Source organism: Rhinopithecus roxellana, chromosome 4, assembly GCF_007565055.1.
Source record: "Rhinopithecus roxellana isolate Shanxi Qingling chromosome 4, ASM756505v1, whole genome shotgun sequence".
In the NCBI taxonomy this organism is placed as follows: Eukaryota; Metazoa; Chordata; class Mammalia; order Primates; family Cercopithecidae; genus Rhinopithecus; species Rhinopithecus roxellana.
The window spans coordinates 37,260,080-37,274,884 of record NC_044552.1 but is presented as its reverse complement, the minus strand read 5'-3'; the positions used below and the strand labels follow the sequence as shown (position 1 = coordinate 37,274,884).

Genomic DNA, 14,805 nt, shown 5'->3' with positions numbered 1-14,805 from the left:
TGATGAGAAGAACCGTGCTTCCCAGAAGCAGAAGGTGAATATTAGCTTTGGGCATCCTGTGCCTGAGTTTTCTCCTTTATCATATATTTGTATATGTTTTTTAGAGGGGGTTGAAAATTTGTAAGGCTCTTTCACTTGAAGTCCTTTGGAGGCTGCCGTCATCACCCTGAGGAATGTATATTGTTCCTCAGTTTTTCACACTTTTTTTTTTTTTAAAGACGAGTCTCACTCTGTCTCCCAGGCTGGAGTACAGTGGCACGATCTCATCTCACTGCAACCTCCGCCTCCCGGGTTCACGCCACTCTCCTGCCTCAGCCTCCTGAGTAGCTGGGAATACAGGCACCCGCCACCACGCCTGGCTAATTTTTATATTTTTAGTAGAGAGGGGATTTCGCCATATTGGCCAGGATGGTCTTGATCTCCTGACCTTGTGATCCACCCGCCTTGGCCTCCCAAAGTGCTGGGGTTACAGACGTGAGCCACTGTGCCTGGCCCACACATGTTTTATTAGGACTAAACAAAAGTCTGGCCTTGGGTCGTATTGTGATTGCCAGACTTCTCTTTTTTTTTTTTTTTGAGACAGAGTCTTGCTCTGTCCACCAGGCTGGAGTGCAGTGGCGCGATCTCTCACTGCAAGCTCTGCCTCTTGGGTTCACGTCATTCTCCTGCCTCAGCCTCCCGAGTAGCTGGGACTAGCAGGCGCCCACCACCACACCCAGCTAATTTTTTTGTATTTTTAGTAGAGACGGGGTTTCACCGTGTTAGCCAGGATAGTCTTGATCTCCTGACCTTGTGATCCGCCCGCCTCAGCCTCCCAAAGTGCTGGAATTACAGGCTTGAGCCACTGTGCCCGGCCCAGACTTCTCTTTTTTAAGTTTAGTTCCATCCAAATTAATGGTCTTCAAACACTGTAGATAGGAACTGGGAGCCTTGAAGTCTTCAATATGATTTCATAGTGGAGTGGGGAACCAAAATTGGGTTTGGTGAAGGAGAATCAGTAAGCCTGTTTGATCCCAGTGAATTCTGTATTCTTATCCTGTAGTGATTATGTGAGTTAAAGCTAATAATTAGTTGTTGCTTGATAATTGAAGCAAACCAACAAATATACTTTGCTTGTTCTGGTTTATCTTAGAGCCCAGGAGTAACAGTAACATTTTTGACATGTTATTTATTTCAAAAATTATGTGTGTGTGTGTAGGTGTACATATATTTTATATAGAGATGGGGTCTTCTCAGTGTTGCCCAGGCTGATCTTGAACTCCTGGGCTCAAGTGATCCTCCCCTGCCAGCCTCACCCGGAGTGCTGAGATCACAGGCATGAGCACCGTGCCTGGTCTCTAAAATCATTTTTTATATTATCCAGGTTCATTGGGTTCCCAGGCTGTGGGAAGAAAGCAGTGACTGGGGTAAAGATATAATTCTAATAATTCTGATAATTTAGAGCAGTAGGTGAAAACTACATCAAGATAAGGAATACTTAATAGAAGAATTTTGAGTGGAAGAGTTAATACTATTAATTGTAAAGGTACTTGTTTAGAAACATAAAAATGTAATGTGTATAATTTCGTTTGCTCATAAAAGTTAAGACCTGGCCATGCGTGGTGGCTCATGCCTGTAATCCCAGCACTTTGGGAGGCTGAGGTGGGCAGATCACGAGGTCAGGAGATCGAGACCATCCTGGCTAACACAGTGAAACCCCGTCTCTACTAAAAATACAAAAAATTAGCCGGGTGTGGTGGCACACGCCTGGAGTCCCAGCTACTCAGGAGACTGTGGCAGGAGAATTGCTTGAACCCAGGAGGTGGAGGTTGCAGTGAGCCGAGATCATGCCACTGCACACCAGCCTGGGCAACAGAGCAAGATTCCATCTCAAAAAAAAAAAAAAAAGTTAAGACCTGAAGAAAAAAAAATAGAGGGCCAGTCTCAGTGTTTTGCAGTTAAAAAGTGTTAGCCAATTATTGGGAAGACAAAAAACACTTCAGGGTATTTAAGTTCAATAGAAACTTAACTTCAGTCTTTAGTTTTACTAAAAAGTCTTTTGAGAAAGGGAAATAGGTTCAATATAGACAAAACTTAAAACTTCAGAGACAGTGTTTGGAGGTCATACACTTTCTCTTTCCTTTCATAAATCTAGTCCTTAAGTCAGGGTGTTGATAATACATAGGTCTGTTATAGACACATATCAGCCTATTATATGCTGGTATAGTATAGACAAGCCATATTTGCTTTTTTCCATTAGGTAGTAGTATAGTTGAAAGATCATGAGCTTTAGGGCAGATATACCTGGATTTTAAATCTACACTTAATGTGTGACTTTGAGTATTCTGCTTAATCTTGTACAACCTCAGTTTTCTTTTTTTTTTTTTTTTTTTTTGAGACAGAGTCTCGCTCTGTCACCCAGGCTGGAGTACAGTGGCGCGATCTCGGCTCACTGCAAGCTCTGCCTCCCGGGTTCACGCCATTCTCCTGCCTCAGCCTCCTGAGTAGCTGGGACTACAGGCGCCCGCCACCACGCACGGCTGATTTTTTGTATTTTTTTTTTTTTTTAGTAGAGACGGGGTTTCACCGTGTTCGCCAGGATGGTCTTGATCTCCTGACCTCATGATCCACCCGTCTCGGCCTCCCAAAGTGCTGGGATTACAGGCGTAAGCCACCGCGCCCGGCCAACCTCAGTTTTCTGACTACAAAATAGAGAAAATGTTGTGAGGTTTAAACAACATGCTACTCTGGGCACACTGCCTATGGGTTATCCCTGCTTTGCAAGGAGCAGTGAAAATAAATAAATAATATGAAATATGTCCCTTACTCATAACATATATAGTTCCTTTATGGTTCTATATATAACATATATATAGTTCCCTTTGGAACTTAGAACCGCTATCTAATAGTTGCTATCAGTGCCCTAGATGCTTCCTGCAAAAAAACAAAAAAGCAACGTTTCTGGACAGTATAGTTTTTGAAAAGATGGACAGTTCTATTCTGGAACTTCGAACGAAATATCACTTTGACTGTAAGGTCAGAGCCTGTGTGCAGGCATTTGGATCCTTACATTCAGATAATGTCTAGCATGAAGGCTTCTGGAAGAGAGAAATAGAAAAGGAAATGTTGGAGGAGATGGACTCTCTTACCATTTTGTATTTTGCAGGTTATTGAAGAGAGGGAAAAACTAAAGAATGACCGGGAAGCCCGCCAGAAGAAGATGTACTATCTTAGGACCGAGTTAGAGCGGCTTCATAAACAACAAGGTATCAGCTGCTTTGCGTGATTGCCTTTTTGTAATAACTTATGTAGGAAACCCAAATTTGTTACTCTCACACAGGTTCAGTAACCTGAAACTTCATTAAAAAAAAATTTTTTGTTGACATAATTAAACTTACAAAAAAGTTGCAATAATAGTGCGAAGAATTCTCAGGTACTCTTCTCCCAGGTGATGATGATGATGATGATGATGATGATGATGATGATGATGATTTGAGACGAAGTTTTGCTCTTTTGCCGAGGCTGGAGTGAAGTGGCGTGGTTTCGACTCACTGCAACCTCTGTCCCCCAAGTTCAAGTGATTCTACTGCCTCAGCCTCCCAAGTAGCTGGAATTACAGGCACCTACCACCATGCCCAGCTAATTTTTTTTGTATTTTTAGTAAAGATGGGGTTTCGCCATGTTGGCCAGGCTGGTCTCGAACTCATCACCTCAGGTGATCCACCTGCCTCCGCCTCCCAAAGTGCTAGGATTACAGGCATGAGCCACCACACCCTGCCAGATTATTAACCTTTTAATACACTTGCTCTATCTTTTTTTCTCTCTCTCAATGTGTGTGTGTGTGTGTGTGTGTGTGTGTGTGTGTGTGTAATTTTTCCTGAACTTTTTTTTTTTTTTTTTTTGAAAAAGAGTCTCACTCTGTCACCCAGGCTGGAGTGCAGTGGCGCAATCTTGGCTCACTGCAACCTCTGCCTCCTGGATTCAAGTGATTCTCAATCCTCAGCCTCCCAAGTAGCTGGGATTACAAGTATATGCCACCACACCTGGCTAATTTTTGTAGTTTTAGTAGAGATGGAGTTTCACTGTTTTGTCCAGGCTGGTCTCAAACTCCTGGCCTCAAGCAATCCTGCTGCCTTGGCCTCCCAGAGTGCTGAGATTATAGGCGTGAGTCACTGCACTGGCCTTTTCTGAGCTTTTTAAAGTAACTTGTAGATGTGATGTTCTTTTACTCCTAAATACTTAAGTATTTCCTAACAACAAAGAAGGTACATACCCTTAATACACTTATCAAAATTAGGATATTAGCGGTGATACAATACTATTATCCAGTTTACCAATCTTACTCATATTTCACATTGTCCCATTAATGCCCTTTATAGCGAAAGAAAGTGTAAGATTATTTATCACATTCAGTTTTCATGTTCTTATACTCTTCTTTAATCTGGGTCTTTGTATTCCATAACATTAACATTCTGGAAAATAAGAGGTCACATATTTTGTAGAATATCCCTTAATTTTTTATTTGTCTGTTTCCTTATGATTAAATTCAGGTTATTCATTTTTGGCAAGACTATCACAGAATTGATGCTCAGTTTGTATCAGATGTTGATTTATCCCATTACTGGTAACGTTAACTTTAATTATTTGGTTAAAGTGGTGTCTGCCAGATTTCTCCACTATAAAGTTACTATTTTATCTTTTTAAATTAATATGTATTTTATAGAGGAGATACTTTGAGACCTTGTAAATATTCAGTTATTCCTCAAACTTTCACCCACTGGTTTTAGCATCCACTCATGAGTCTTGCCTGAGCCAGATATTATGATAATAGTTATTTAAAAAAATTTTTGAAACAGGGTTTCGCTGTGTCACCCAGGCTGAAGTATAGTGGCAGTGGCACAATCTCAGCTCACTGCAGCTGGCTCAGGTGATGCTCCTGAGTAACTGAGACCATAGGCACGAGCCACCAGGCCTGGCTAATTTTTTTTTTTTTTTTTTTTTGGGCTAGAGACAAGGTTTTGCCATGTTTCCAAGGCTGGTCTCAAACTCCTGAGCTCTGCGGCCTCCCAAAGTGCTAGGATTACAGGCATGAGCCACTGTGCCTGGCCTATGATGGTATCAAATAGTGATTTTTCAAGTTTCCTCATTCCTTCTACCTTTATTGGCTTTCTACTATAAGAGGGAACTTCCTAACCCTCACTGCCATTTGTTTATCCATTTATATGAGTATGAATTCATGGATTCTTCGTTTGATACATTATAATGTTTTATTATCATTATTTATTTTCATGCACACATTGTTCCAAATCTGGCCAATGAGACCCCTTGTGAGTTAGTTCCTGTGTCCTTTCAATATGTCTTCATCATTTTTGAGTACTTTCTTTTTTTTTTTTTTTTTTTTTTTGAGATGGAGCCTTGCTCTGTTGCCCAGGCTAGAGTGCAGTGGCGTAATCTCAGCTTACTGCAACCTCCGCCTTCCGGGTTCAAGTAATTCTCTTGCCTCAACCTCCCGAGTAGCTGGGATTACAGGCGCGTGCCACCATGCCCGGCTAATTTTTGTATTTTTAGTAGAGACGGGGTTTCACCATGTTGGCCAGGTTGGTCTCGAACTTCTGACCTCAGGTGATCCGCCCTCCTCGGCCTCCCAAAGTGCTAGGATTATAGGTGTGAGCCACCAGGCCCAGCTTTTTTTTTTTTTTTTTTTTTTTTTTTTTAAGAGACAAGGTCTCATTCTGTTGCCCAGGCTGGAGTGCAGTGGTGCTGTCATAGCTCACTGTAACCTCGAATTTTGGACTCCCAAAGCACTGGGATTACAGGCATGAGCAGCAGTGCCTGGTCTTTCCTTAAATTAGGCGCGCACACACACAAAAATGTTCCCTGATGCCTTCCTTTTTATTCCATTTGTTTATGCTTTTAGGAATTCACATACACAGTGAGGAAAAGAACATAACAAGGCTTCTAAATACTGATAGTATGAAAGAACAGAGAGTAGGAGAAGATGTAATTGCTTCTGTCTGGGTTTGGACTGTTTAGGGATGAGAAACTGAGTTATCCTATGAGGATTACCACCAGAGGATCTGCAGTTTAGAATAGGAGATAACATTAAATAAGCCAGCAGGGTGTGGTGGCTCACACCTGTAATTCCAGCACTTTGAGAGGCTGAAGCAGGCAGATCACTTTGAGCTCAGGAGTTTAAGACCAGCCTGGGTGACATGGCAAAACCCCATCTCTACCAAAAAAAAAAAAAAAAAAGATAAACCAGAGGCAAAACCTAAAACTCACTGAAGAAATTGTTAAAGTGTCCTTAGATCAGATAAAGTCAAATATATTACCCTCTAAATAATTATTCAGCTCTCTGAAGACAGGACAACTGCTAGATTCATAGTTACAACACTTACTAATGTTTTTGAGAGACACACACAAAATTATATATACTGTTATGGGAGTTCCTGGAGCCCCTGAAGCCTATCCATAGATCCTTACCTTATAACCTTTACACAAAAGATAATGTCATAACCCATCCTTTACCTTCATAGAAGCTTCACTTACACCAGCCCATGTGGAAGGAGAGTCTTACTTGCTCTTAGAAAGAAAAAATTGTTTTTTGAGATGGAGTCTGTCACTATCACCCAGGCTGGAGTGCAATGGTGTGATCTTGGCTCACTGCAACCTCCGCCTCCTGAGTCTAAGTACTTCTCCTGCCTCAGCCTCCTGAGTAACTAGAATTACAGGTGCCCACCACCACACCTGGCTAAGTTTTTGTGTTTTTCAGTATAGACGGGGTTCCACCATGTTAGTGAGGCTGATCTCAAGCACCTGAACTCAAGCAATTACCCTCCTCAGCCTCCCAAAGTGCTGGGATTACAGGCATGAGTCACTGCGCCTGGCCACCCTTAGAAACTTTTGTGGGCAAAGATTTTGTAACCATAAAGCCCTGACAAATTACTACTTGTAAATGAAAAACGACTCATCTTATTTTCCCTGTGCTTCTTTTTGTTGACATTTGACTACTCAGGAGAAATGCTGCGCAAGAAACGAAGGGAGAAGGATGGCCACAAAGATCCGCTCCTGGTGGAGGTGAGTCGGCTTCAGGATAACATTATGAAGGACATCGCAGAGCTACGGCAAGAGGCAGAAGAGGCAGAAAAGAAGCAATCTGAACTGGACAAAGTAGCTCAGATCTTGGGAATTAACATCTTTGATAAATCCCAGAAGTCTTTAAGTGATAGTAAAGAGCCTACAGAGAAGCCGGGGAAAGCAGAAAAATCCAAGAGCCCAGAAAAGGTGTCATCGTTCTCAAATTCCTCCTCCAACAAGGTAACAACTCAGCTTTTCCATTTCTGTCATCTTTTTTTTTTCCCCCTTAGACTCCTATGGAAGTTTTCTAACCATTTTCTTAACTTAGGTTTTCAAACTGTTCTTACTCTTGATAATTATTTTCTTACAGTATGGATAAGAGCATGGTACTCCTCTTCCGAATTTCAGCAGTTCCTTGTTGCCCACAAAGAATCTCAAATCCTTAGTGTTCAGGACCTTCTGTATTCTTGTTCCAGCATTTACTCCTTAACCCACTCCTGTCTGGCTTCTGATCTTCTCACAACTTGTATGTACCCTTTTGCGGGGTTAATATTTAGCAACTGTGTTCATGTCTAGGTCACTACTATGTTGCCAAAGTCAGTAGATACGTTTTACTTCTCAAATGAGCAGCATTTGAGGCTGAGAATCACTTTCTCCTACAAATAACTCTTTTCCCTTGGCTTCTGTCACACTTCTTTTCCTCCTAGTACATTGGATGCTCCTGCTTAGTGTCCTTTGCTGTCTCTCATACATAATCTTTAAATTTTTGAGTTTCTCAGGGCTTAGTCCTTGCCCAGTTCTCCAGAATTTGCTCTTTCTTTCTAGGCCATTTCATCCAGTCCTATGCTAAAATGCCATGTGAGAAATGCAAGTTTTATGTTCTAGTCAAATGAGTCTTCTGAGTGTCTAACAACCTAACTCACCATTTCCACTTCATTGTCTCATAGGCACTTGAAATTGAGCATGTCCTAAACTAAATTAATGGTAGTGCTCAACCTCCTTCCAACTTTTTCTTCCTCCATTGTTATCCATTCTCAATGCATGGCACACTGTCCAACAGTTTTCATGACAACAACTTAAAAGTCACTCTTAGTGCTCTTCTCTCCCTAACTGCTCCATACACAGTTACAGATTCTGTCAGGTCCCTCTCCAAAGTAAATCTCGATTCCATCCAGCTTACCATTTCCATTGACAGTCAAGTCCAAGCCACATCAGTTTTTGCTTATGTTGCTATGTTAACTCTTTTTGCACATACAGCCAGTGATCATGATACTCAATCCCTTGCCTCCTTCCTCAACCTCATTTCATGCCTCTTTCCCTCTTGCTGACTGTAGTTGCATTACTAATCATTTCATTCCTCAAATGTATCATCTCCTCTCATGACCTCACATTTTCTGTTCCCTTTCTTTACCGTGCAAATTGAACTCTTTCCTTATCTACTCTTCTAACTCCAATTTGTCCTTTAGATTGGATCTTAAATTACTTCCCTGATTTCCTTCTGTGATTCCCTAGACTGTTAAATTTGCCTGATATACACTCCCATAATATCTTGTAATTTTCCTTCTTAGCATTTATGACAGGTCTGATTATATAATTATATGTGTTCCGCAACTTTGCTTTTAAGGTTCAAAAGTTCCAGGGACTTTATATGTGTCATTGTTCAATATGGTTCCCAATACATAGCCCAGGGCCCGGCACATAGTAATGAATACTGCTCAGGAAACATTATATTACATCTTACACTGCATCACCTCAAAGTGCAGTTTTCCAGGTGTGCAATATCTGGTATTACACCTCTCTGGTTTTGCATTAATAATTCTATTAGCCTGGAATAATCTTTCTCCCACCCCCACTCACCCATTAAAGCCCAATTTGGATACCACCTCCTCCATGAAGAATTTCCAGAATTCCACTCAGATCTAGTCAGCCTTCTTTAGCACTCTGTAATTTGTTTCTTTGTAAAATTTATTTTGTTGTCTTGTTTAAAGACTCTTCTTACGTCTGTCTCCACTAAATGAGAGCTTCTTTTTTTTTTTTGTTAAAGATGGGGTCTTGCTATATTGCCCAGACTGGTCTTCTTTTTGAGACGGAGTCTTGCTCTGTCACCCAGACTGGAGTGCAGTGGTACAATCTTGGCTCAACCTTGGTTGAACCTGCAATCTCCGCCTCCCAGGTTCAAGCGATTCTCCTGCCTCCGCCTCCCAAGTAGCTGAGATTACAGGCACATGCCACCACCCCTGGCTAATTTTTGTGTTTTTAGTAGAGGCCAGGTTTCACAGTATTGGCCATGCTAGTCTTAAACTCCTGATCTTGTGATCTGGCCTCCCAAAGTGCTAGGATTACAGGCGTGAGCCACCCTGCCCGGCCATTTTTTTTTTTTTTTTTTTAGACAGAGTCTTGTTCTGTTGACCAGGCTGGAGTACAGTGGCGTGATCTTGGCTCACTGCATCCCCTGTCTCCCAGGCAATTCTCCTGCCTCAGCTTCCCAAGTAGCTGGCATTACAGGTGTGTACCACCACACCCAGCTAATTATTGTATTTTTAGTAGAGATGGAGTTTCACCATCCTGACCAGGCTGGTTTCGAACTCCTGACCTCAGGTAATCCACCTGCCCCAGCCTCCCGAAGTGCTGGGATTACAGGCATGAGCCACTGTGCCCATCCCCGGCTGGTCTTGAACTCCTAGGCTCAAGTGATGATCCTCCTGCCTCAGCCTCCCAAAGTGCTTGTATTACAGGTGTGAGCTGCCCCACCTGGCCTGAGAGGATAAAAGAGGAATCTTTATCTTTGTGTTTCCCATGGCATACAATATGTCTAGCACATAGTACATCCTCAGTTAATGTTGAGAGGTAGGAAAGAGAATATATTCTGTATTATCACCCAAGCTCTATTTTTTTCCATGTCTTCCTAGGAGAATTTTCTTTCTCAACCAGGTAGGACTAGTCTTTTATACGTGGGTCTTGAGTCTAGGTAGGGCCTTTAATGGGAGAAGAATTTAAAAGCTCTGGTCCTTTGTAATTGACTTATACATTGGATTTCTATTCATATACCAACCCCATGAGATAATCTATCATCTTGATTTGGGTGAGTCTTCATGGTCTCTGAAACTAATAGGGATATGTTACAATTCAGTTTTCATCTCAGCAGTAAGGAATATTATGTCCACAACCTTTCCTACCTGTCCTTCATATTTCTTTACCTCTCTTTAAAACGTATAGTTGGTTTGAAGTTTTCTTTCCCTTTCTGTTCATTTCAGAAAAGCACACACAAACTTGTAATTTCATCTACCTAGAAACAACTATTATTATTACTTTTTTTTTTTTTTTTTGACACAGGGTCTCACTCTGTCACCCAGGTTGAGTGCAGTGACACGATCATGGCTCACTGCAGCCTCCAACTCTCGGGTCTAAGCATTCTTCCCACCTCAGGCTCCCCAGTAGCTGGGACTACAGGTGCTCACCACCACCACACTTGGCTAATTTTGTAGAGTTGAGGTTTCGCCATGTTTCCAAGGCTGGTCCCGAACTCCTAAGCTCAAGTGATCTGCCCACCTCAGCCTCCCAAAGTGCTGGCAGGGCCCAGCCAAGACCACTGTTATTAAGACCTTGGTGTATGATATTATTAATACCTTGGTGTATGTTATTCCAAATACATACACCAAGGTATTAATTCTTTCCATTCATTCACTTAACAAATATGTATTGGTCACCAATAAAGTGTCAGGAACTGGTCTAGATATGGGAAATATCACACTGAACAGTATAGACAAGGTTCATATTCTCATTAAATAGCAGAAGACAGGCAATAAATAAGTCCATGTTAGGTAATGATAAGTGCCTAAAAAAAAAAGCAGGATAAGGAGTATAGAGTGGTTAGAGAAAGTATTTTGGATAAAGTGATATCCAACGCTCTATGCCTATTTACATATCTTCGTTGATTATTCAAGTGTATTTTATTAGTTTTCTAAGTATATCATGAACATCTTTCCATGTCAGTAAATACACTTCTATAATACCATTTTTAACAACCTTATTTTTTGTTGTTTTTGTTGCATGGTTAAGCGAAATTTATTTAACCAATCAAATCACCTGTTGTTTGACATGATACTTTCCATAGGATAAATATCAAGGAGTAAATTGCTGGGTTAAAGTGTATACAGTATTTTGAGGTATGTAATGTATTCCTAGATTATCTTCTAGAAGATGGTGCCAGTTAATACTCCCACCAGGAGTGTATGAACTCTCCCATCCCCTACCTGTCTGATGTGATCTCTTTAGTGATTCTTGAATAGGATTCAGGTAGGGAAAGAGTATCTTTGAAGCCCCAGTTGTTTCCCTTTCCTCCTATCCTACCTTTTTCCCTGAACGAGCCAATATTCTAGGTGCCCAGCTCCTTCATCTTGTGTACTATAGAACCCCATTCATAGCTAGCCTCTGAGTTGCAAAAATTATCTTTTTTTCCTGTGCTTTACTCCTGAACATTAACCAAAATTCTCATTTCCTGAGTGCCTTGTTCCAACTTGGTAATAAATTAATTTATATTAAATATTTACTGTTGATCATTTTAATATTAAGGAATTGATATATTTAAAAAAAAAGATACATGTTACTCAAAGGTGTTAAAAAATTTTTTTTTTTTTGGAGACAGGGTCTCACTTGTTGCTGAGGCTAGAATGCAGTGGCACAATCTTACGTTACTGCAACCTCTGCCTCCCGGGTTCAAGTGATTCTCGTGCCTCAACCTCCCGAGTAGCTGGAACTACAGGTGCACACCCCCATGCCCGGGTAATTTTTCTATTTTTAACAGAGATGGGGTTTCACCATGTTGGCCAGGCCTGTCTTGAACTTCTGGCCTCAAGTGATCCGCCCACCTCGACCTCCCAAAGTGATGTGCTTTCAGGCGTGAGCCACCGCACCTGGCCTCTAAAGGTGTTAAATTCTAAAAGTGATATTTTAGGCAGTTAGGAATGTTTTTCCCAGATTCCTTTAAATCGTTCTACATAGATGACCTTATTTATCTATGTATAGTTGTATAGTCTGCTTTATCTATGTACACCAACACTTCTCTCCAGTTTTTCATACCAGGATGCATGTGATGAGTTCACTATTACCTATTTTCTGCATTTGCTTTACTTAGCCTGTCAATTACCTTTTCCGTTTTGTTTTTTCTTCCCTCCCTAGTCGTCATGATTTTCAAATTTAACTATTTAGTTGCACAGGTAACACATTCAACATTTACTAAAGGGTATACAGTAAAGAGACTACTACCCATCCTTGTTCTCCACTTCCTTTCCCCAGAGGCAGCCAGTGTTTCCACAACCTTGGCTGTTCTTCTAGAGATATTTTAGGATATGTAAGTAAATATATTGCCGTTATGACTTACTTTTTATGCTGTAATAGCACTATGAAGTCAAATAGTTCTGTGTCTTAGAGACATGTTTCTGTTAGGGCTCCCCCCAACTTGTGCAGCTTTAAACATTGGAAATAGGGTCATATGGCCCTATTTCTATTATTATGGCCACTTACTATTTCAAAGAGAAGACAAGTCTAGATTGCCTTGAATTCCTTGTAAGTACAGTTTTTGCCCTCTAGGAATCAAAAGTAAACAATGAGAAGTTTCGTACTAAGAGCCCCAAGCCTGTGGAAAGCCCCCAGTCAGCCACTAAGCAGTTGGATCAGCCCACCGCTGCTTATGAGTATTATGATGCCGGCAATCACTGGTGCAAAGACTGCAACACCATCTGTGGGACCATGTTTGACTTCTTCACTCATATGCACAATAAGAAGCACACACAGGTAGGTATCCTACTCTCTGTTATTTTCACTCCCACCCTCACTCTCTTCAAACTTCTATACCCCTATCTGCATTGCGAAGCTGGAAAAGGAAACATTCTCATATGGGCAGGAGCCCCAATCTGAAGAGCCAAGAGACACCAACAAAGGAGACACCATTCCCAGGGCTCAGTCCAGGGGACTTGGCTGTAACTAAACACCATGACAAGTGTAAGTGAGGTTTCTGCCTCTTTTGATTCCTTGAGTACCTGATTTTTTTGTTTCATTTTACCTTTCTCTGGTACTTGGTCTAACATGTGTTTACCTTTTCCACAGGTGATTTCCATTTAAACAGTTGGCAGAGGGGGTGGGGGTGGGTAGCTGGGGGCTTCTGGTCCCCTGATCTTATTATGGGGGAAAAAAAAGAGAAAAGTGGGTCATTGAGCTTTTAGTGCTGTTGTGTGAGCACCTCTGCCTCTTACAAATAGACACTGGATCCCTACAACAGACCTTGGGCTTCAAAGACCCAGAGTGAGGCCAAGCAAGATGCCATAAAGCGCACTGACAAGATAACTGTTCCTGCAAAAGGTATGTTTCCTCTTTGCCTCCTTTGTGGTTTCCTTACATTCAGTTGAGGAAGAGGTGTCCTGAGCTAACGTGCTAGGAAGCAGCATAGCATGAGACAGCCATTCCTTTTAACAAAGCCATAAGATTGCCTTCTGTGTACAAAACAGTGTACTAGGTCCTGAAACTATAAAGAGATCTATAAGACCATGATCTCTACCCACATGACCAAAAATCTACTACTAACAGATGTTAAACATAGACATGTCACTTAAAATAGAACTGTCTTTGTCATTGGCTTATGGGCCCCAAATCTTACTTATTTGGAATCCAGGTTAAAAAGGATAGGAGATGCAGTAATTTAACTGCCTTTTCAACTAAGAACTATACAATATTTTGAGTCATTGTTATTAAGCGGTAAATGGAGAAGCAGAACCTTCCTTTGTCTTTAAACTTTTCAATTTCTTTCTTTTTTTTTTCTGAGATGGAGTCTCGCTCTGTTGCCCAGGCTGGAGTGCAGTGGTGCAATCTCTGCTCACTGCAAGCCCTGCCTCCCAGATTCACCCCATTCTCCTGCCTCAGCCTCCCGAGTAGCTGGGACTACAGGCACCCGCCACCATGTCTTGTATTTTTTGTATTTTTAGTAGAGACGGGGTTTCACTGTGTTAGCCAGGATGGTCTCGATCTCCTGACCTCATGATCCGCCCACCTCTGCCTCCCAAAGTGCTGGGATTACAGGCATGAGCCACCGCGCCCGGCCCATAAACTTTTCAATTTCTTACCTTCACAAGTAGCCGGTGCTGCTGCTATGTCCTTGAGATCTACGGAAGAGAGATTCCTCAGTAATTAATACCAACATGAGAGATCCTCATAAAATGGTAATGGACTATTTGGGAGTATAGTTTTTATATCTCCTGAGATGCTTAGTGCTAGTTAGGGTTTGAGGAGACTCAGCAACAGGAATTAATCTGGCACAGGAAACTCCTAAATTAACCAGTTAATGTTCCCAAGAGGTAGAAGAATTAGAGAACTGTAGTTCAAGCCTTAGGTTGGAAAGACTGTGCCATTGGGATTCATCTAAATACTGCTTCTGACTTCACAGTGGGTAAGGCCCTCTATACTGTAACTATTTTACTGCAAAGCGGTGGTGGGATTTCCATTGGTTGCTGACATTCTGGGTGGAATCGACTTATTTCCTTGACTTTTTTCTACTTCTTCCAGGCTCTGAATTTCTGGTTCCCATCAGTGGATTTTATTGCCAGCTCTGTGAGGAATTTTTGGGGGATCCAATTTCTGGGGAGCAACATGTGAAGGGTCACCAACACAATGAGAAATACAAGGTTGGTCTTTGTAGTAGGCTGTGGAGTTTCCAACTTTTCTGAAGTAATTATTTTGACTTTGTCAAATGGCTTCCGA

At 41.6% G+C, this 14,805-nt stretch overlaps 1 protein-coding gene across 1 annotated transcript in view; it reads left to right on the top strand.

Moving 5' to 3' along the window:
- Positions 1-14,805, top strand: part of ZNF318 (zinc finger protein 318) — a 34,470-nt gene that overhangs the window by 15,031 nt on the left and 4,634 nt on the right. The window contains 6 exon segments of the mRNA XM_010369716.2: positions 2-34; positions 3,146-3,245; positions 6,995-7,296; positions 12,646-12,849; positions 13,314-13,413; positions 14,611-14,729. Of these exon segments, the coding sequence (XP_010368018.2) occupies positions 2-34; positions 3,146-3,245; positions 6,995-7,296; positions 12,646-12,849; positions 13,314-13,413; positions 14,611-14,729 (858 nt within the window).